Source organism: Strongylocentrotus purpuratus, unplaced genomic scaffold (genome assembly GCF_000002235.5).
Source record: "Strongylocentrotus purpuratus isolate Spur 01 unplaced genomic scaffold, Spur_5.0 spur5_scaffold_1, whole genome shotgun sequence".
NCBI lineage: Eukaryota > Metazoa > Echinodermata > Echinoidea > Camarodonta > Strongylocentrotidae > Strongylocentrotus > Strongylocentrotus purpuratus.
The window spans coordinates 15,952,166-15,973,431 of NW_022145594.1; the positions used below are offsets into that span (position 1 = coordinate 15,952,166).

A 21,266-nucleotide genomic window follows, 5' to 3' on the forward strand; every position below is an offset into this window, starting at 1 on the left:
ATTACCTACATACTACATCTTACTCGAAACTGTAACAAAACACACAAAAACAACATATTATATTAACCATTCTACAAGCCTATCTACAGATAATAATAATAATAATAATATTTGCATTTATATAGCGCTCATTACAGTAAATGTATCACAGCACTTTACATATCATATACATATATAAGAATATCAATAACAAAATAACTTATGAACTGATTACATTTCCTGATTACGCATAAAAAAAAAAAAAATTGTCTTACAAAATAACTTATAAACTACGTGTAATATTACAGGTACAGATTAAGTATTAAATAGAAATGTCTTAAGGGACTTCTGGAACTGAGAAAGGGATGACGACGTCCGTACGTTCTGGGGGAGGTTGTTCCATAGGCGTGGTGCAGCAGAAGAGAAGGATTTGTCACCTGTACATGTATTGGTCCTTGGAACTGCGAGTAGTGCTGGGTCATTGCTTGATCGGAGCCCTGGTCTTGCTGTTTGATGCTTACGTAAGAGTTTCCTGAGGTAGTTGGGAGCAGAATTATTAAGACATTTGTATGTAATAGTCAGAATTTTGTATGTTATGCGCTTTTCAACGGGGAGCCAATGAAGTTGTTGTAGGAAAGGTGTTACATGGTCGTACTTCTTGGCCCGAAAAACCAACTTTGCAGCACGGTTCTGAGCTCGCTGCAGACGCTTCACATTTAATGCAGAAGTGCCACAGAGAAGGGAGTTTGCGTAGTCGATCCTAGACGAGACGAGCGCTCTCACAGCATGCTCACATGCAGACTGGTCCAGGAAGGGCCTGATGCGTGCTATGTTGGACAAATGAAAGTGAAGCGAACTGGATAGAGATGACACGTGGCGATTCAACTTCAGATTAGCGTCAATCTCAACACCCAAACTTCGGATAGAGGTTGAAGGCTCGATAACTGTACCACCAATGGTCAGAACAATCCCTGATATGAGATGTCGATAGCGTGGACTAGCAACAATAAGGAAATCCGTTTTTCCGGAGTTCAGTTTCAACATGTTGCTCTTCATCCATTGTTGCAGATTGATGATACACGCAGATAATGACTCAAGAGCAGCTGTCATTGCATGCCTGTCCTTTGGATCGACAGAGATGTACAGTTGCACGTCATCTGCATAGATGTGGTGTTGTATCCCTGCATGATGCTTGATGATATCAGCTACAGGATGAGTGTATAAACTGAAAAGTTGAGGACCAACCACTGAGCCTTGTGGAACTCCGAATCTCAGAGGTTTTTGTTCTGATAGCTAATTCACAACCTTCATCCTGAAGCTTCTGTCTGACAGGTACGAGTCAAACCACGATCTCACCATTCCTGAGATGCCAAAAAGCTTGTCCATACGCTGTAGAAGTATTGTGTGGTCAACACAGTCAAACGCAGCAGACAGGTCCAGGAATACGACAAAGGTAACCAACCTGTTGTCCAATGCTCCCAGAATGTCATTTTGTACTTTTAGAAGAGCAGTCTCTGTACTGTGCCAACGGCGGTAAGCTGACTGGTTCTCAACGTTCAAATCATGTTCGTCCATGTGGTCCGAGAGTTGAGACAATGCAGCCTTTTCAATGATTTTTGATAGAAAAGGGACGTTTGAGACAGGCCTGTAGTTCTTCAGATCTTCCCTATCAAGATTGCTCTTCTTGATCAGTGGAACTACCACAGCTTCCTTCAGTGCTGAGGGGAAGACACCGCTACTCAATGATGTGTGTACAATTGATGCAATATATGGAAGATAATGTGTCAACTGTTTTTGTACTGTTTTTGTGTCTGTTCTGTGTCAACTTTTTGTAAAACAAAAATACATTTATTGTTTGATTGCTTTCTCTTAACACTATTGTAATCATTTACAGGCCTATACATTCAGTTACAAATATTTATTTGTGTTAATGTTACATGGTCATGGTTGTGGTCGGATGAGGAATAATGCATTAAGGATGAAACTTATTGCAATATTACACAAGTGTAATTCTCACCACCATCCAGTTTAATATATACTATACTGTATACTTTATACTTTGGGTGTAAGCACTTAATAGATCATTAAATACGAACAACTTTCCAATTGATTAAAGAAACTTGTCTGAGTTATTTATAACCATTTCTTTCATTTCAAATCGAAACATTACACAGCACAACCCTTAGATTAAAAAGCTATTAAAAACTCTGTTTCTTGTTTCTCCGTCATGCTTCCTTGTGTGGGCTTTATACAGCTTTGCAACCCGAGAGCTATGGTAATTATAAAAGCTTCATCAATAAGTAATATCCCTTTTGTTTTCTTGTTTTTTGGGTTGGTTGGCTGTGACAGGAAACTCTTTCTCATTCATTTGTTTTTATAATGTTCGTACGTTTTTTTCTTAGTACAGAGGGGTCATCTTGGGATATACAACATATTTTTTGTACAAGTCGTCTTTCTTAAGTCCATTGAAAGGAATATATTTAATTTTTCATTTTGAATCAGTCCACATAATAGCACAATTGTATTCTCTCCCATGCAATCATCAAAACAAATAGCTAGTTCTGTCATCTTTGACAAACGTTTGACTAAGCAGAAATATAAAGAGGGGTGTTCAAACGGAGCGAACAGAATAATGTTTCCATTATTTAGCTTTAACCCTTGTTTGTTTAATAATGTAAAGACTGTGTATCCGAACATCCAATTGAACAACTCTTACAAAATACTTAACACATTACAGTATGATGCATATCTTATTTTCCCTTACTCTGTCCCTTACACAAATAAGTAACACTATAGTAATTTCCCTTTGTTTCTTGTGGGTGCTTTTGGTGCTTTTTTCGACATATAGGCATAACGGGCAGCTGGGATAAACATAAACATATCTTAACATTGTCAAAGGCAAACCAATCCCACGAAGAAATCTGCTTCATCACACTGAGGACTTACAGCGGGCCAGACTGTGCCTCTGTGAATAGATCAAAGTGCGTTGAACCGGGCACAGAGGTCAGCGTCGACCCGTATAATGACACAGTTTTGGTGACCTTTGGAAGGGGACTATGCAGTACACCAGCTGATCTAACAGGTTAAGTATATTATTCTTTCTTTTATAATTATTCATACGAAAAGGAAACAATTTTTAGATAGCCTCTATACATTTACAATCAATTCCCATTAGTTGTGAAAGTTCTCAAGATCTTTATGAAAACGAAGTTTCGAAACATACAATATATTTTTTAAGTGGCAAGAAAAAAAACAAAGGTCCCTTAATGCAACTGCATATTCATCTAAACATGCTTCCTTAATGTTATAACTTACTATAATAACTATACATTGAAACGTAAAGCCGACATTACCTAAATGTAATCTACATATATAACGATACATGGGCATGGGACAGAAAGCGTTCACGTTTAGCTGTTTGTATGTACGTGGGTGGATGAACACGAATATACCTTTGTGTTTGAAAATGTGCACATGTGTGTGTGCGTGTGTGTGTTGTGTGGATGAGTGTGGCATGTGTGTATGTGTGGGTTTGATTTACATGTGTGTGTGGGTGGATCCATGTGTGGTTGGGTTCACATTAGCTTTAAGATTCTAATATTATATGCATATAAGTATAAATGAAGTCCCATGTCCTGGGTGTATTTATGTGTTAGGGAGGATAAACATGCATGTGTGCAGGTGTGAGTGGATACATGGGGGCGTGTGTGAATGTATGCGTGTGTGTGTGTGTGTTTTTTTTTCTAGTATTAATATATAATTACTCTGCCAAACACAACACATTCTCCTACATTGCTTCGTATAACGATATTTGAAACAAAAAGGATATACAGATGTGAACGAAACATGCATACATAAACCATAGATATAACTAAATTTGCCATTAAACCAAAAATCTCCTACAAAATTGTTTAGAAAACCAATAACCACAACATTCTAGGCATGGTATTGTTTGTCCTAGACACACCAGTTGAGAAGGAGCCATCAACTGAATGTAGCCTTCCTTACATGACAATCGCAATTGGAGTGATTTTCTCAGCTGGCTTCATCCTGCTGATTTCACTGGGTTTGATGTACTTCTATGGAGTGTTATGCTGTAGAAAACGAAAGAAGGGTATGTCGTAAAGCAGCTGACTCCCTTCGTTCACCTTCAAATAAAAAAAAAATCATTCCTTATTCCTTTTTAAAAGTTTTTTTCTTAAAGCTTCAGTCTTCAACTTCTTGTTACGTTTCCTTGTTATTTCGCCACCTCTTTATTTCTATTTTGGTTCTGTGTTGTGATTCTTTTCTTCTCTCTTTCGTTTTACTTCTGTGTCTCTCGATCACTAATGCTGCCCTTAGATGGCATTCCTATCCCCACTGAGAGTTTTTTGTCTTCTTGTTTTGTCTAATTCGATAATGTCTGTTAAGCTTTTTCATTCGTTTTTTATTAATTTACCTTCCAGAGTTTCTTTATATCCTTATTTATCGTTATTTATGGTATTTACTATTATTCGTATAACTATTTAAATTGCCCGCTGCTCATAAAGTGTGCATTCCTGTTAACCAAAAATAACCCTTACACTTTCATATTCTCTTACCAACTATGTTAACCCATACAATCTCCCCTTTTCTCCCCTGATCTCTCGTACACTGTGCTTGTATTCGCTGTAGCATTCATGATCACAAATATTAGTTTTAATACTAAGACAGGAATTGAGGTGTATGAAAATATGGAAGGAAACACGTTTCAAATTATTATGGTTCCAAACAGGAAAATAATACAGTCATAACGATCAACGTAGGATAAAGGAGAAGTTTACTGCTAGTTAGAGAAATATGAATTAGGATACTGTAAATTGTATTTATATTCACATGATTAAAAAAAAAAAAAAAAAATCCTGCATGCTTCTATCATTTCATGTGTTTCAATGTTTTTAATTTAAACAGATCGATTCATTGATCTGTTATCATGGATATTGGTTTTAATATAGAATAATTCAAATTTTCGAATGACAGTCAACTTTTAAAAGGAAGTATCTATGCTAAAATGTGTGCTTGCATTAAGGCGCCTTGGATTAATTCTCATGTGGGAGAAGCTGCAGCCTTTTAACCAGAGAGCGCATGCATCAAAGCCGATTGAGTTAATCCCGGATGCACGATTTGCCCACTAAAAGCCGCATTGTGTGTGTGCAAAGACCGTGACGTCTTTTTCAAGCCAGAAACCCGCGATTAATTTTCAACCCATTGAAAGATTCGTCATACTTGTTTAGCTCCCTCTGCGGCTAAACTGAGTTATTTAGCTTAGCTTGAGTTCGTGTCTAATTAGCACTGTACTCTGTGTGTTTGGAATGGATCATTATGTACAATAAAAACACCGTGTAAACGGATTGTTTACAAGTAATAAGACCTGTTTGAAAATTCAACAAGTTGTTGTATTGAAATGAACTGTTAACATTTTAAACAATTACGTTTTATCTGTGTATATATAACGGAATGAATTTTTAAAAAGTAGATTTTTTTCGGCGAGGTAACTTGGAGGTGTTAATCTAGAAACACGGGTTATGGGCGCCCCGTTCAAATTGAATTCTCCAGCAATTAATGGAAATAAAGACTAGTGTTTTTTTTCTCTCTCGCCGGTATAAACAATCGCGTGCTGACCATAAATCCAATGTGTTGATTCATGAATTCTTGTTTGAAGACTATGCTATTCCATATTCATAGAGGCAAAACACATTTTTAAGAGGGTTTTAAATTTTGTTTTCTTTGAACTTGATATACAGCCCTCTCCAAAGAAAATGTTTTCTCTTGCCCCTGTTCATCTCTTTTCCTCTCTCTTTTCTCTTTCTCTTTCTTTTCTCCCCACTCTCTCTTTGGTTTCTTCACTGGCCACCAATAATGGGTGCAGTCTGCCTCCCTATCCACATTCTGCCCCGTGCCCCTCCTCCCCCCCCCCCACCTTCCCCCTGTACGCTAGTGTTTCTCCGGCTTATTATTATCATTATAATCATCATCATCGTATTATTAGTATCATTATTTAGCTGGGGAGGGTGATGAATAATGAAAGGAAAGCAATGAATTATAAAAATTCGTTTAAAATCGTTTAGAAATTTGGGTTGATTTTACTCTTCCATTCAATAAATCTCATTAAAATGTGAAAACTGCACTCATTATAATTTTGTTTGTCTTCCTCCCTCCCCCAAATATACTAATGTGTCTCCGGCTTTGTTTTTTTTTTTTTTTTTTTTTTTTTTTGTTAGGTTGGGGTAATGGAAGGAAGGTAACAAATCATTGATTGACATTCGTTTATAAATTTGCGTTAATTTTGCTCACATCACAAACGAAATGTTATTAAGATAAATCAATACTCTTGCACAAGATTCAAGATTACGATTCAAGATACTTTATTTCTCCAATCGTGCAAAATATAAACTTACATTATCAATTGCTCCTGTTTGTTGTACTTTCATATTATTCATTATAATCGGTTTTTTCATAAGCATGTCCATTTTTCTTTCACATGAAATTCTGATACTGCTGGTACTTCATTGGGAGCAGCGTAATCCGCGCTCGCCCTGAAGAAATCTCTCGACGGCAAGCACCCTCGTACCTCATAATCCGCCCTTTTATTATTCGAGTTTATAACCATGACAACGAACTCTACCTTTGGCCACGTTTATTGTTCCTCTTGACATAACTCTTTTCGTATAATCATTCTATATACCGGTAGGTCTAAAATGCTTTCCAATATCTTGTGTCGTTTTTGTTTGTATATACTTTGTCAATATACTTACAAACTATTATTGTCAAATTTGCCAATACTACCAAACTTTTATGGTTTCCTTACCATCTTCCACTCTAGAATCCTATTATTTATTTATTTTCATTTCTCGGTTCCTTTTCATATTTTTCTTGTCTCTCTCTCTTCAAGATTTCTTCTGTTTTGTAGGGGTATTTTTGCTGTTAATGTTTGTATAAATAAACGAGAAATCGTTATTCTTTCTCTTATAATGTTTCCCACCTTCATGTATAGATAACCCTTTTGTGCTTAAGTATAATGTCCGATGTATATAACTTCTGTCAATAACATACAATGAACGTATAATTTTATTTCAATGCAACAGAGATTTTTATTTTCATTTAGAAGTACGTCGAATCGTGATCTTATTTAAAACCATTGTACACGGCACGCGTGGGTACACCGTACGATACATGAGCCTTGACCTTATATGGTCATTGACGCCTATTCATGGAACGGGCCTATTATTGAAAAGCTTATATAGTACAGTCTCGCTCGACCTAGCGCTCTCAGCTCAGGTCACTCATGCGTACGTATACAGGGTTCCAGGTCGGCCTATTATTGAGGAGATTAGCTAGTCTCGATGTAACCCATCCCATTGTTTCAATTCAAGATTGTCGGCTTTATTTACTTATCGTGCTATAAAGTGTCGGAGTTTTACTATTGAGTACAGCTTTTTGATTTTCATGATAGTTAGTTGCACAAATTAGTTCTCAATTCTTTGCTTATAACTGCTCTTTATCTATGCAAGATAGTATCCCCCCCCCCCCCCCCAGCTCTGATTTTTTCTTTAGTTTTGTCTCTTTTTTTGTTTGACTATATCTTTTTGCAAAAGTTTAATGTCCGACGTATAACGTCAAGTTTATATCATAATAACTAATCTCAAGGAAGGGATGGTGTCGGCAAACAAACAAATGGCGGAATAGACAACAATATGAAAGATGAAGATGGAAAACGACATAGAGAGACAGACGGACACAGAGAGAGATAGAGGGGGGGAGGAGAAAGAAAGTTGGACGTAGTCTGTACTGTTGTTATTATTATCTCGTTTCTCGTATTAGCTCGTTCTTCTATTTCAAGATTATTTTGTCCATGTATATTTCATCATATTTTATTTTCTTGCCTTTATACACTTAATATACTTTTAGATTTATCTGATATTCATCATCCCTTAAGTTTGATCGTTAAGAAGAAAAAAAAAACACTTACATCTATGGACTTGATGGTCTAAATATTTTTGTAAATTTTCATGTAAGGAAGTTGTTTTTTGTGTTTCATCATCAATGTATCACAATTTCATTATGGAAGAAGGGTACAATATTGTGACTGGGATAGGTATTTTTGTATCCCCACTTTTCCGGGGTATATGAACATGTCCGTGCAGAAATGCCATATAATTTGATTTCACCCCTTCTTTACCTAATGTCTCACTACACCCATATGCATTGTCCTCGAAGTTTTTGAAACTGCATCGGTGTCAGAAGGAAACATACAAATGCTAGCATCCATCATTATATTTGTTTCACTTTCAACGCAAAAACAGCATCAGGAAGTCTCTCCCATATCCTTGTTTTCACAATTATAATAGGTTTGCATTATTGGATAGAGTTGTAAAGTAGCGTTCTTTGAATGGCAAGATACGATGAATGAAAGATGATGTTGATTTGTGCAGAAGTTCTTCTTTTTCTCGCTGTCATCGTATCTAAATCAGGTAAGTTTTATTTCATGTTTTGGATATAAGTGCAGGTTGATGTATTTAGCCTAGATAAGACTTTGGCAGTGTAATAACGAAATGGAAGCAAACATATTTAACCATTTGAGAGCGAGCCCGCGCACATCGATTGTTTCCCCTGTGACGGAGCGATTTCGGTTACATCGCCAGTAATGGAAAATTTGGCCGTGCTTCTACTTTCGCCTACCATTGCGTCTCATTCAGTCATTTTCGTGATTTTTAGTAAATGTAAAAATGAAAGATCAGACTTTTTTCTTTCTAAAACTATAAGTTTTGTTCTTCAATACGAAAAAGAAGGTCTGTTATTTTTGAGAGAAATTGCCGTCTTATTTTGCTGAAGCTTCACGTCTTTCCTTTTCGATACACTCACAATACAAAATGCGCAAGCACCTCCGCACGCGCAGATCGGTCGATACCTCCATTCATTCCCCTATTGTCAATGACAACGATTGTCTTCTGCTAAAGCTCGGCCAATTATCCTACATCCTCTTCTTTCAAAACAGTAATCTTCCAGAGTAGATACTTCTTTACATTCGTTTGTTCCTCTAAGGGTAGGGTCCTGAGATAAGCTGAGATAAGCGTTTCATAAAAGAGGAGGTCCATACATGAGTGATTCGCTAAATTAGTCAAGTTGATGAAATGAAAAGGCACTGGTAATCATAGGGGAGAAGAATTACCAACTCCTTTTATCAAAGCATACTTTTATACTTACACAGTTTAGAGTAAGGTCGGTTATTTGTAGCCAAGTGAAACACGGCGAATCGCAAATTTAATTTAAAAGGAATATGTCTTTATGAATAGGACTACTATAGGCTTATAATATTATTATATGAATAACTACAATACATCTATCGAAATGTGGGGAAAAACGCCCTCTCATTTTGACCAGCGAAAATTATCCAATCACCGATGGAAAATCGCCATGTAATCATCTTCACCAACAAAACCAATAATCCAAAATTTTGAATCAAGGCAAGAATGTAGAACGGACGCGCACGTACGCGTCCGTCTCCACCCGGACGGTTATTTCGATCCGAACACTAACTTAGGGTAAAGTTGAAATGATATCACCTTTTTCTCGATTTTTTGTCCACGTAACTTTATCATTTTTTTTTAATAGATGAGATGAATGAATATATCTAAAAAAAATACTTCAAAGAACTTTAGCACATACTATCTAATAATAAGCTGGAAAACTTTGTCAATAAATTAGGGATACATCTCGGCTTCTGTAGAAGCCCGTCGTCTCAGACTTAACAACTCGATCGGCTGTAATTTCTTTTCTTCTTCAAAATACCATTATTTTTTTTATTTTTTCTAATAAAAAAACATTCTCATGTTATATAATGACAATTAACGATGATTTAGTCTCATACTTTTAACTGAAATTACAAATCAGCCAAGATGTTTATAACAGTATTTGAATATTCATGTGAAGGTAGTGTAATCTATTTTATCATGATAATTTCAAGCATTCAGTTTTTGTGTGTATTCCCCTACTCTTTTCTCCCTCTTTTTCCCTCCATACCATCCTTCTTTTAAAAAAAAACTCTTTCCTTTCATCATTATTTCTCTACCTTCTCTGTCCATGTTAGGACAGCTTCTGTGTACTTGTACTCCCAAATCCCCACCCCCCCTCTCTCTCTCTCTCTCTCTCTCTCCTTTTTGTCTCTCTCTCTCTCTCTCTTCCTTTTTCTCTCTCTCTTTCTCTTTCCCATTTCTTTTCTGTATTATCCATCCTGACTGTACTTTTTATCAATGAATAATAGTTTGATTGTAATGTTACCATGTTCTACATTATGCATTTTATCGATTGTCACTGTGTTATTATACATTTTCGCAATTCGGCTTTGCTGCAATGGAAGTATTTTAATAAACCTTTTTGAATTGAATTGAATTCTGTAGAGGCCCGTCGTCTCCAAAGTATTAAAAGCAATATATTGCTACATAATCCTTCGATTCATGATAACGCTCTATATATTCGTCGCTGTTTTCACGAAGTGACGGTAGTGAAAAAAAATTGCATTCACTTTGCGTTACGATTTTCCTCCCTACCGTCACTTCGTGAAAACAAGGACGATATCATGACACGGCTTAAATTTTTACTCTCTTGATAACATGATGGAGGTACAAACATAAGAAAATTATCAATTCGATACGGTTTTCATAACGATTCTAATCATTGGCAATAAACCTGCTGGTAAAACAAAACTATTAGAAGAAGTGTACCTCATTAATCGGGCAAATAAATCAATATACTGGTAACAATGGGCCATTTTCAATCATCGTTAATCTGTTTAGCAATGTTTGTATTCAAAAGGTGACGTAACTAAAGGGGGTTGGGCGGGAGGGCATGTCCCTACTCAGTGTGAGAGAAAATTAGAAGTAAGAAAAGGTGAGACAAAAGAAATGGCAAAAGGAGACGGGGAAACGGGCGATACAAGAAGACGACTGGAGCATCTTCAAAACCCTTCTCCTTTTCAATCAATTTGCAATTATTATTCTAAATACGAATGGTGCCCCCTCCCCCATCGTTCCAATGTCCCTTCAAAAGCTGGACTTGCCTTACCCCACTGTATTTGGTACATTTCTCTTGGATTATGTTTCATTTTACAAATGCAGGATACCATGCATTTGAAGTTTCTATTCAGACATACAACTCTATTCCAGTCATTGGCGAGGATTTCACAATGGTCTGTACCTTCACACCGAAAAGCCGATATCGGCGGCTTATTTGGACAAAGGGTAATGACATCGTGGTTGCCTCTCACTCGTGTGTGACGTCTTCGGCTTGTACATGGGTTACCGTTCTAAACCGATCCAAGTTTAGCTTAATGGCAGACACTACCAGCGGAAATTTAACATTAAAAACACTTGACAGGAATGATACCGACAACTACAAGTGCAGAGTAAGCAGTACCTTTGGGGAAAAGAAGACAGGATCAACTAGCTTGCAAATAACACCGATGACACCAGGTACTATTCATTATATTTAATTGACACAGCAAAAGTCAGGGATAACATGAAACTAATTCAAGATTTATGAGTGTACTGTTCATCAAAATTTATATGAAACCCCTAGTTTTATGGGTCAGATTATATGAATACGACTATGAGAAGCACTAACGCAACTGGAATAATCATCTCTTTACATCTTATTTAATGGGCAAGTGATTGAGCCTGAATCCGATGACCGGGGTAATAACCTGTGCTGCGCCAAGAAACAGTATTAGGCGCATTGATAATATGAGCTATTATTGTTATAATTAGTATATATGCTTTTTATATGTTTTTGTTACGAAGTGTCCTGATGATACCGTCAAAATTACACTTTGTGAACAAATGAGTGTTGGCTAGTTGCTATCGTACGACGACAATTGTTTTATATTCGTCAAAAACTTGAACGGCTTGTAATATCTTAAACAATGAGTCAAAACATTGATTTTAAAGGAAGTATGTGAATGATACGTGACTCAAATGCCTAATGTTGAAGTCGAAATATTAAAAAGGCTGTCTTAGAGTAATTAGGGAATCCATGAAAGGAAGTTCCCCACTATTAGAGTGGAGAATTACAGTTGGAGGCAATCATAATTCAATGTGACTATTCCCTCTTGTGTCCCTAGTTCGGCCATATCTGTTGAGGATATCTGGTGATAGTTTGAGCCGTTATTACCACAACAACACCAATATAACGGTAACTGCTGGTGAGCCGTATGACATCACATGTGCAGCTTATGGGGCAAGACCTCCTGCAGTACTGAAATGGCGTATTGCAGATGGTGTAGCAGTTGTTCTTCAAGATCAGGCTAATGTCGTACGAAGCTACAGCTATATCTCTCTAAGGACTGCCACAATCACACCCTCTAGGAATGATCAAGGAAAAAATCTCGGCTGCGTAGCATCACATCCAAAAATGCAAAATAATCTTCAACACTCAGTTCACCTGAATGTTCATGGTAGGTAAACTTGTTAAGTATGGAGCATGTCTTATTTGTAGTTTTGTGGTAACGATGTCATAACAGGTGAATTTAGTTTTACTCTTGTTGTAATTCTCTACTCAAATCCAACAGTTCTAGCGGTTTCTTGGCCGAAATTTCAATGAATATTTACAAATGCTGATTCACGATATTCACATTTTCTATACGAGTATTTTCTTTCCATCCATATTTACAAACGTATCAAATATATATAAATATATATATATCCCCCTTTAAACACTATCTAGCGTTTATTAAATGATTTTGTTTTTCTTCTCAATTTCTCTTTATTAAGTTATGCCCTCTAGCCTGTTGCTTTTTCTATCTGGGGAAAGCGAGGAAAATGGACAAGGGTCAACTACCATTGACGTTAACGAAGATTCATTGACTTCAATCACTTGTAAAAGTATAGGATCTCTACCAGCAGCTGAGCTATCATGGAGACTTGGTGACAACCAAAGTCTGCCCAGTAACATAAGTCATTCGAATTATCGCAGTGCTGTAGATCAAAGTTTGTTCGACACCGAAAGTACGAACAAGATACGCCCAGAAAGGAAACACCACGGGATGTACCTTTGGTGCTATGCATCTCTGGGAGATTTTCTTGATCTACGGGTAGTTAAACTGATGGTTTGTGGTGAGTTCAGGTTCTTCAATATACCGGTATACCATTTGCATTGAACTTGATCGGACATGTTTTGTACTGAAACTCCCTGTCATCACTTTTATTTAAAAGTAATAATAATAATAATTATCCTTGCTTATATGCACCTAACACTTACTTTATCAGAAGTCTATAAGCGCTCTACAATAATGCAGCATAATTACCCTGGCCTCAGTAGTGCAGCTGTTACGCGCGCTGCGTTTCAAGGAATACATTTCTACCAGGTACCCATTTACTTCACCTGGGTGGAGTGTGGCGAATGTAGATCAATTTCTTGCCAAAGGACATTAGTGCGGCGGCGGGACCTTGTGATCGACAGTGTGGCGACGTATCCACTTGACCACAACACCTCTAAAAAGACGTGACCTTTCCATTTATTAATATTTACGTGATTATATCGGAATTATCATATTTCTTAATAATTCGGCTTCTCCTGGGACTGGGAGGGGAAGAAAATGTTTGTCACCATGACCCTCGTGGCTTTTCTTCACGCTGTATAACTTAATATTCATATCAATTCCTTCGCGCTCCTTTTGGGAGATCAACCGACCCGCGCGCATTTTATATTACATGACATATTGTAAAATTCTCGACATCTTTTTACACGTTTATTTACCATTAAAAATCGGAATTGAGTATAATATCCTCAATCGAGATATGAGAAGAAGGAAACATTTCCTTTACATTCCATGTAAAACCATGCCCTTACTTGAAAAAAAAACCTCCGTCATTTTGACGTTAAACTTTACAATCCATTTAACTTTTTTTACTTTCTCATGCATAATGTCCATTGATCGGTCGCACTGTGCTCGATTGCCTTTTAATATACCAATCTTTAACTTTGCAGCAACGCGTTTTGCGTCAAATTTGTAAATCCTCAATCCCAGACAATGACATATGATACATAAGCTTTTCATACATATACAGTTCATTTTGATTGATTCATTTTTAGCCCCGTCAATTTTCATGTCAAATTATGCTTCATGTCCCATTTTAGAAGCCCGACCCAGGGTTTTGTGCCAGCTAGCCGTGTATGCATACATGTACGTAATGCTATGCATACACATATAACTGAACATGCATAAGTACAGTACATGTACACACGCAGCGCAGCGCGTACGAGCGCGCTGCACATTTCATTGGGTCAGTACCATTATGAAAATAGGGGAACGATGAGTGTGATGGGTTTAGTGCCGTAACAATAAACTTGCGCATTGCACGCGTACGTATAATTAGAGCAATTTATGCACCCCCAAGAAATAATGAATACGGCCCGACCTCTCTACACACAGAACTGCACAGATACCGCACAGTCCGGTCAAGGCGGTACGCGTAGCGTTAAACTGCCAAATTTACAGAAATTGTGAGGAGCGCTTTTGCTATGAAAGGAATTGATATATATTTAAGAGATTATATATTTAACCAAATGACAATTTGAGCCTCAAGGTTTCATCCATAACCATATATAATTCAATTCTGTGTAAAGGCCCACCGGAAGATGTTATAATTACCAAACCAGAGGACCTACACAACGGTATAGAAACCAACGTAAGCTGCAGTGCTGGCAAAGGATACCCTGCTCCGCTCATCCATTGGTACATCGGATCTAGAAATGTTACAAATGATTCGTCTCTAGAGTCTTCAATGAATGGAATTCATCGGTATGATGGTGAAAGCACCCTTACCCTCATACCAAAGAGGTTTGACCATGGGAAGCCTATTCTCTGTCAGGCTGTTTATCCCACAAGAACCTCCATGCGGTCAATGAATGATAGCATGGTCATGAACGTATCATGTGAGTATTAAGTTCTAAGTGAAAGAAATTGGTAAGGAAATTGTATTATCGCGTAGGATATTGGTCTGTATACGTGTTTATCAACTATCCTAAAGTGTTTTTTTTTCAAGTCTGTTGTTTTCCTTTTACTTCAACACACTTTTATTTCTACGTTTTCCTATCTGACATCAGAATGTATATGGATAACGATCAGTCAAAGTAATAGGCTATAATGTCAATAATTCTCTTTTTTCCTGTAAACATTGGTTAGTGTTATTTAGTCCCAAGCCAATAACTTTGATTTAATTCCCTGGTCCAATCCCCACCCTTATCTCTCGTTCTAGTTTTTCTATCACCTCATTTCAAATCTGATTTTTCAATATTTGTCTTCAATCTAGATGGCCCAGTTGTGTTCGTTTCTTCCCGCCGGCTTACATCAAATAAAGAACGTACTGGGTTTGTGTTGACATGTACCTCAGACGCCAATCCTCGTGCTTTTATCTTCAATTGGTTCTGTAAAAATACATTACTTTCGGACGGCATCCGTAATTTATCACTCTCCAAGACTATACCCGGAGGTGAAACGCTGACCTCTAGCGAAGTGGCGCTTCGAAACTCCCTGTCCGAAGATCAGTGCGAATACAAATGCTCTGCTGTTTCAAGATATGGTTCCGGTAGTGCAGTATTTAACTCAACAGTTTCCCGTAAGTTGAAATGTGTTTCCATTATATATCAAGGTTCATTTATGTCTTGTCCATGTGATTCTCTTTCTTTTTCATTATCTGAATTGGTGCTTGTTTCCAAATAAAAAATATATAATCTCGTTTTCATGAATTCTTCTTCTATTTATCAAAATGAGTAATTAACACCAAATTATGGCACTGAATGAACAGTCTCTACCGGTTTTACCGAACTTCTCTTTTACCACTGATTAACCCTGAAATGCAGTTATCCCCCATCCAATATCTTGGCTCATCGTCGACCAAGACCAAACGACATCTTCAGCTCTCTTCGTTGTCTGTCAACCTGGATGCAGCAACAGGTTACCTAACACTTGAATATGATTTAACAAACTGTCGACACACATGATTAAGATCAAATTCAAGGAATTCAAATCGGTGAGTCCATTATTCACCTTCCATCGTTCACGTTTAGGTATTAACATCTTTGGCATATCCACAAGTTAGTTTGCAGATAAAGAAGTGTGTATTTAGTGTTAATCATGGAGACTATGTTGTCTAGGACACTTCATATGCCATTCACTGTAGCCCATTCTGGCACAGCCCGAGACTGGAAGAGTTCGCTAACCACGAGGCTTTTTGAAAGTGTTTTAAAGTTGTATAATATGAGTACGCCATTTGGCTTTAGGAGCCGGGGAAAGGGTAAAATGTATTTGTTCGAGATTTACACATATGAGCAATTATAAAACTGCCTTCAAATTGTATATATATTTATTTACACTAAATACTTTCTAACCTATGACTGATTATTTTTAAATTGTACAATCGCCTGAAGCATAATTTGCGTTTAGGTAGCATATTCAAGAAAAGCCTATACAAAAGAAATATAAAACACATACCTTTATCTGGAAGTTTATAGCTCAACTATTAAGAAGTAAGCAGAAAATAAAGGATAATATCAAACCTTCCGTAAATAGCGAGCGCTAAACTCTTTGTTGGACTTACGGTTGGACTTGAGTTCGCCCTATTATATATGCCAGCGCGTACACCTGGCACTGTGTAAAGTAGTTTATTCAACAAGATTTGTTGATGTTCACTTGGAATGTATTTAAAATGCAGTATCTTTTTGTAGGAGAAATATTAACTGCAGCATATTAACTAGCACCCCTTATATCTTAAAACTATTTGTTGTTAATTGGTACACTTTTTGCTTACAGCCGATAGTCCAAAATGAAATATTTGTGATTACTGGGAAAAAAAATATTTCTAAGAAACCAAAACGTCCTATTCCTTTTTTTTTTCTTTTTTTTTTTTTAGAATAGAACGTATTTATGTCCAAACGGGAAGAAATAATACACATATTCCCTAAATACTTCTCCCGTCGTGAAAACACAACAGTTTATATAACTCCCCGTCATTCCTCTTCCTATATCTATATATAACTATTGTTTGAAACTGAATGGCTTTAGCTATCGTTAAAAGTACAATAATAATAGTCAATGGTTGCCTATAATAACAACTAAGGTAATACTTCCAAAAGAGCCAATTGCTGTAAGTTTCCCAAACTCCCCTTGTATTTGAAAATGGCAGCGCACTTATGCACTTCAGTGAGATAGATTCCTTTCACTTTCGAAGCGCAAGAAAGAAGTGGATGAGCATATCATCAACTTGTCTTTGTGTCCACCCATTCAGTCATTGGAAATCGTTATTGCACATCGCTTATTGTCTAATTATCCATGTATTATGTTAGGTTGCAGGAGGGTTTCTGCAACGCACCTCCTAAGTTGAACTATTCAAGGAAATGAGACGTAATAACAACATGGATGAACGTTTTCGATTATTTCTCTTTCTCACCTTCCTCGTTTCTAACACAATTGAGGTTAGCGTGTCTACTAGTATTCAGAACTTAGATATTCTCCCAGTCGTTGGTGAGAATATAACACTTGCCTGCACCGTCACTACTCCATCGACATATCGCCAACTGTCTTGGATGGGCAGGAATAACAAAATCCTAGCTACATGTCAAGAAACGGGATGCAGAAACGAGCAAAATGGTACAGATATGTTCAAGTACAGTTTGAGGGCAGATTCTTCCAGCGGAAATCTAACTATTAAGAATTTAACAGTGGATGACAGCGGCAGATATCGATGCCTAGTTTTCACATCTTCTTATTCAGTTGCAAGTGGAGTTGTATTGAAAGTACTGTTATCAGGTAATGTATTCTAACATTATTCTGAATTTGTTGTCATAATATGTGTGATGTATGCGAAATTACAATATAAATGATTTATTACACATTCGAAATCAATACAACATTCGAACTTTTGAATAAAACAGTCATGTCAGATGTATCGAGTTCAATTTGTGACTGAGAATAATCCAAATCCTCGTTTTTTAGAATGTTAACAACAGTCCTAGAACTAGGTCGACACCCAAGTTTACAAAAATATTTTCCAGTTGTAAATTTGTAAATATATATATATATATATAAATATATATCTAAGCAAGTTTAGTAAAACTGCAATTTCTGACAGTGCTCAACTGTAGGAAAAAATGTAGATATAGTAGTTGGAAGGTTAAACTTTATTGGTACGCGTTATACGGACTGGTGAAACAGTCTGTATAACTCGGACCAATAAAGTTTAACCTTCCAACTCATATATATATATATATATATATATACATATGTATATATATACGTGTACAATTTGCTTAATTTCCAGCCAGACCTAGATTGATATCCATCATTGACGATAAGCATGAGGATGGATACAAGAATGGAGCATCAGTGAGTATCACATCTGGGCGAACCCACAATCTAATATGTTCGGTCCAAGACGCTAGACCACCTGCAGAACTGGAATGGCACGTTCCTAAAGAAGTACAGATTCAGCGAAACCATCAGTATAACACTGTTCATGGTGACGCTTACACCTCTGAAACAGTTGTATTTGTAACTCCGTCCAGGGACGACGATGGAAAGATTGTCCGTTGTGTGGCCTCGCATCGGGAGCTGGAGAATGGGCTTCAATCGTTCATTCGTCTAGATGTCCAAGGTGAATATCCATCATTGTTCGGTGGTGTATAAATATGCGTCTTGATATGAGCATTGTCTGAATTGATGAAATACTCAACATCTCCTCAAATGTTTCCCACTCTTCTGTATTCTCTTCAGGTAGGAAATAATAAGAACGTCTTTTGATTCCATGATCCCTTCACCGCTAATAGTTCGACTCTTTATACAAAAGTAACTGACTCTGTATGAACATTTTTGATTTTGCCTTTCTATATTCACTCAGTACCACCAAGTGACCTTCAGCTTACCGCTTATAGATCCATAACTACCAATACAACAGAGACAAGAAGTGTCAATGTCTTTGAATACTCGATAACATCATTCACATGCAAGAGTGTAGGATCTCGCCCTACAGCTCTTATATCATGGAACATTGGTTCTGACGACGACCTGGGTAGCACGACCACTACGTCTACCACGAATGAGGCCGACCAAGGTTTACGTGACACACAGTCTACTCTACAGTTGATTCCAAAGAGGAAACATCACAATAAACTTCTCCGATGTGTGGCATATGCTGGTATGAACCAACGTCAAACAGAAGTGAGGCTAATTGTCTATGGTGAGTATTCGTAAGTTGTATTAACTATACCTCATCTTCTCTAATTCAAACAGAAGACCGAACAGCGAATCATTTGGACATTGATGTATATATGATGTAAAACTTTATGTTTTGAATATTAAACTGGGTATACTCATACCATGCTTGTCTATTCTGCATCAGCACATTTTAAAGAAGTAACACATTTAGAAATTCTGTAATGACATACCTTTGGGAGAGCAAATCCCTATATATCAACATATTTGTTGTTGTTTTAAGTGTCAAAATATAGGTTATTTATACTTTTGATACATAGGGCGCCGTTGACTTTAATATCGGAAGGCATTGTTTATAAAATCGCTATGTATGTGATGTGTAAGTCACTGGGGCTTAATCTAAAAGAAAATGATGTAAGAAATACATCTTGATCTTCAAGGACCACCAGATTCTCCCTACCTTAATGGAACAGAAGGATTGCAGGCTGGAGTGTCGTCAAATGTGATCTGCACATCGAACAACGGCTACCCAGCACCAACTTTTCGATGGTACCTTGGATCAAAGAACGTCACCAAAGATTCTAAAACACAGTTTTCGAGGAATCGAACTCTTCTACGGGATGCAAGTAGTGTTTTTAATTTCACACCCACAGTAGACGAACATGGGAAACTCCTTGTTTGTCTAACTTTCCAACTAAACGCTGCATCCATGGAGGCTTGGAGTGTTAGTGAGGTTCTTCATGTTTTGTGTAAGTACAGTTTAAGTAATCCTTATCAATTCATCATTTAGATCTCATAAAGAGGCAGGTACATTACGTCGCCTCACCTCTACAAAAGGACATTATCATCAATGTAATTACTCGGCGTTCGTGCCATTTATGCAGTAAATCGGCGATTCTATTAACGTTTACATGTACTGTAATGATATATTAAACAGACAAAGGTCGAATGCAACATTAACTGCATTTATTTAACATTTATTCTTTCACCTGTTGCTAAAACAATTTGTCCAATAAGAACTTTTCCAAACTCTTTAGTTCTTGATTTCAATATCATGTTTGGTTCAGATTAATGTCAACTGATACTAAAAGCACATGGAATTAAAAAAAAAATTGTTTTTAGCCTCGCTTTATTGTTATCCATTAGTTGGTTAATTCTTCCTAAATGCAAACAGATTCTCCTGTCATTGTGGACTACTCTGTTCGTCGGGTTTCCAGTGGTCAAAAGAGCGTTGCTGCTGTTCTTACATGCACATCAGATAGCAGACCCCTAGCCTCAATAACATGGTTCTTGAATGGCAAGGAACTCATCAACGACACCCGCCATCACATTCGCCACAGTCATTCACAAGAAGATACCTTGAGGTCGAGTATTCTGATTGTTTATAATATGTCGGCAGAAGATGATGGCAACTATACATGTTTGGCTGAGACAAGGCTAGGGAACAACAGCGCCACTATAACTTTTTTATATTCTGGTAAATCTTTCACTATCATACCAATGTGCATTTATGTAAAGGATCATGTCATATTCTTAAAATGACATATTGTCTAGTACAGTACTGTTTCAGTGATAATCCCAGATGACAAATGAGAAAAGTATGATAATGTTACGATAATATAATTTAGGTAATGAGATGATTACCCACTTACAGAAAGTATCTAGCAATTTTCATGAATTTACTCGTTACGCTAGATTAATGTGTTGACTTTGAGCATCGGGTGATGGTTTAAGGGATAATGACATGTTCAACAATGATCTGGTGAAAATTAAATTGAGTTTCATCTCGCCAAGGATACAGGGCTGAAATTTAGAGTTTGGTTTAGGGCATGTAACTTACGAACGCCAGTACTGCAGTACCATATGATACAAACATTGATTTGGTTGGTTGGATGCTTTCTGATTTTTGGTATATTGAAGATGTATGTTAAAGAGATTATTCCTTGGAACATGAAATTTTCACCATCTTTTTTCCAGGAAGTCCAGATCCACCTTACTGGTTTATCGTCTATCAAAACCAGACGACATCAGCTACTCTCTTCGTTGCTTGGCAACCTGGAATCCCTGA

General features: G+C 37.0%; 2 protein-coding genes and 1 long non-coding RNA gene across 3 annotated transcripts; 2 read left to right on the forward strand and 1 right to left on the reverse strand.

Annotated features, from left to right (window-relative positions):
- Nucleotides 1-294: 294 nt before the first annotated feature.
- LOC115921252 lies at nucleotides 295-1,023 on the reverse strand. The gene has a single exon (XM_030978547.1). The coding sequence runs from the start codon at nucleotides 1,021-1,023 to the stop codon at nucleotides 295-297; it is 729 nt and encodes a 242-aa protein (XP_030834407.1).
- Nucleotides 1,024-15,325: 14,302 nt separating this feature from the next.
- On the forward strand, nucleotides 15,326-18,470 carry LOC115921469. The gene is made up of 3 exons (XR_004062882.1): nucleotides 15,326-15,608; nucleotides 17,469-17,638; nucleotides 18,309-18,470. It is a non-coding gene; the product is annotated as an uncharacterized LOC115921469 (long non-coding RNA).
- A 90-nt stretch (nucleotides 18,471-18,560) lies between these two features.
- LOC115921253 (vascular cell adhesion protein 1-like) lies at nucleotides 18,561-21,266 on the forward strand. The gene is made up of 5 exons (XM_030978548.1): nucleotides 18,561-18,618; nucleotides 18,885-19,223; nucleotides 19,648-19,947; nucleotides 20,373-20,562; nucleotides 21,176-21,266. The coding sequence occupies exons 1-5, from the start codon at nucleotides 18,561-18,563 to the stop codon at nucleotides 21,264-21,266; spliced, it is 978 nt and encodes a 325-aa protein (XP_030834408.1).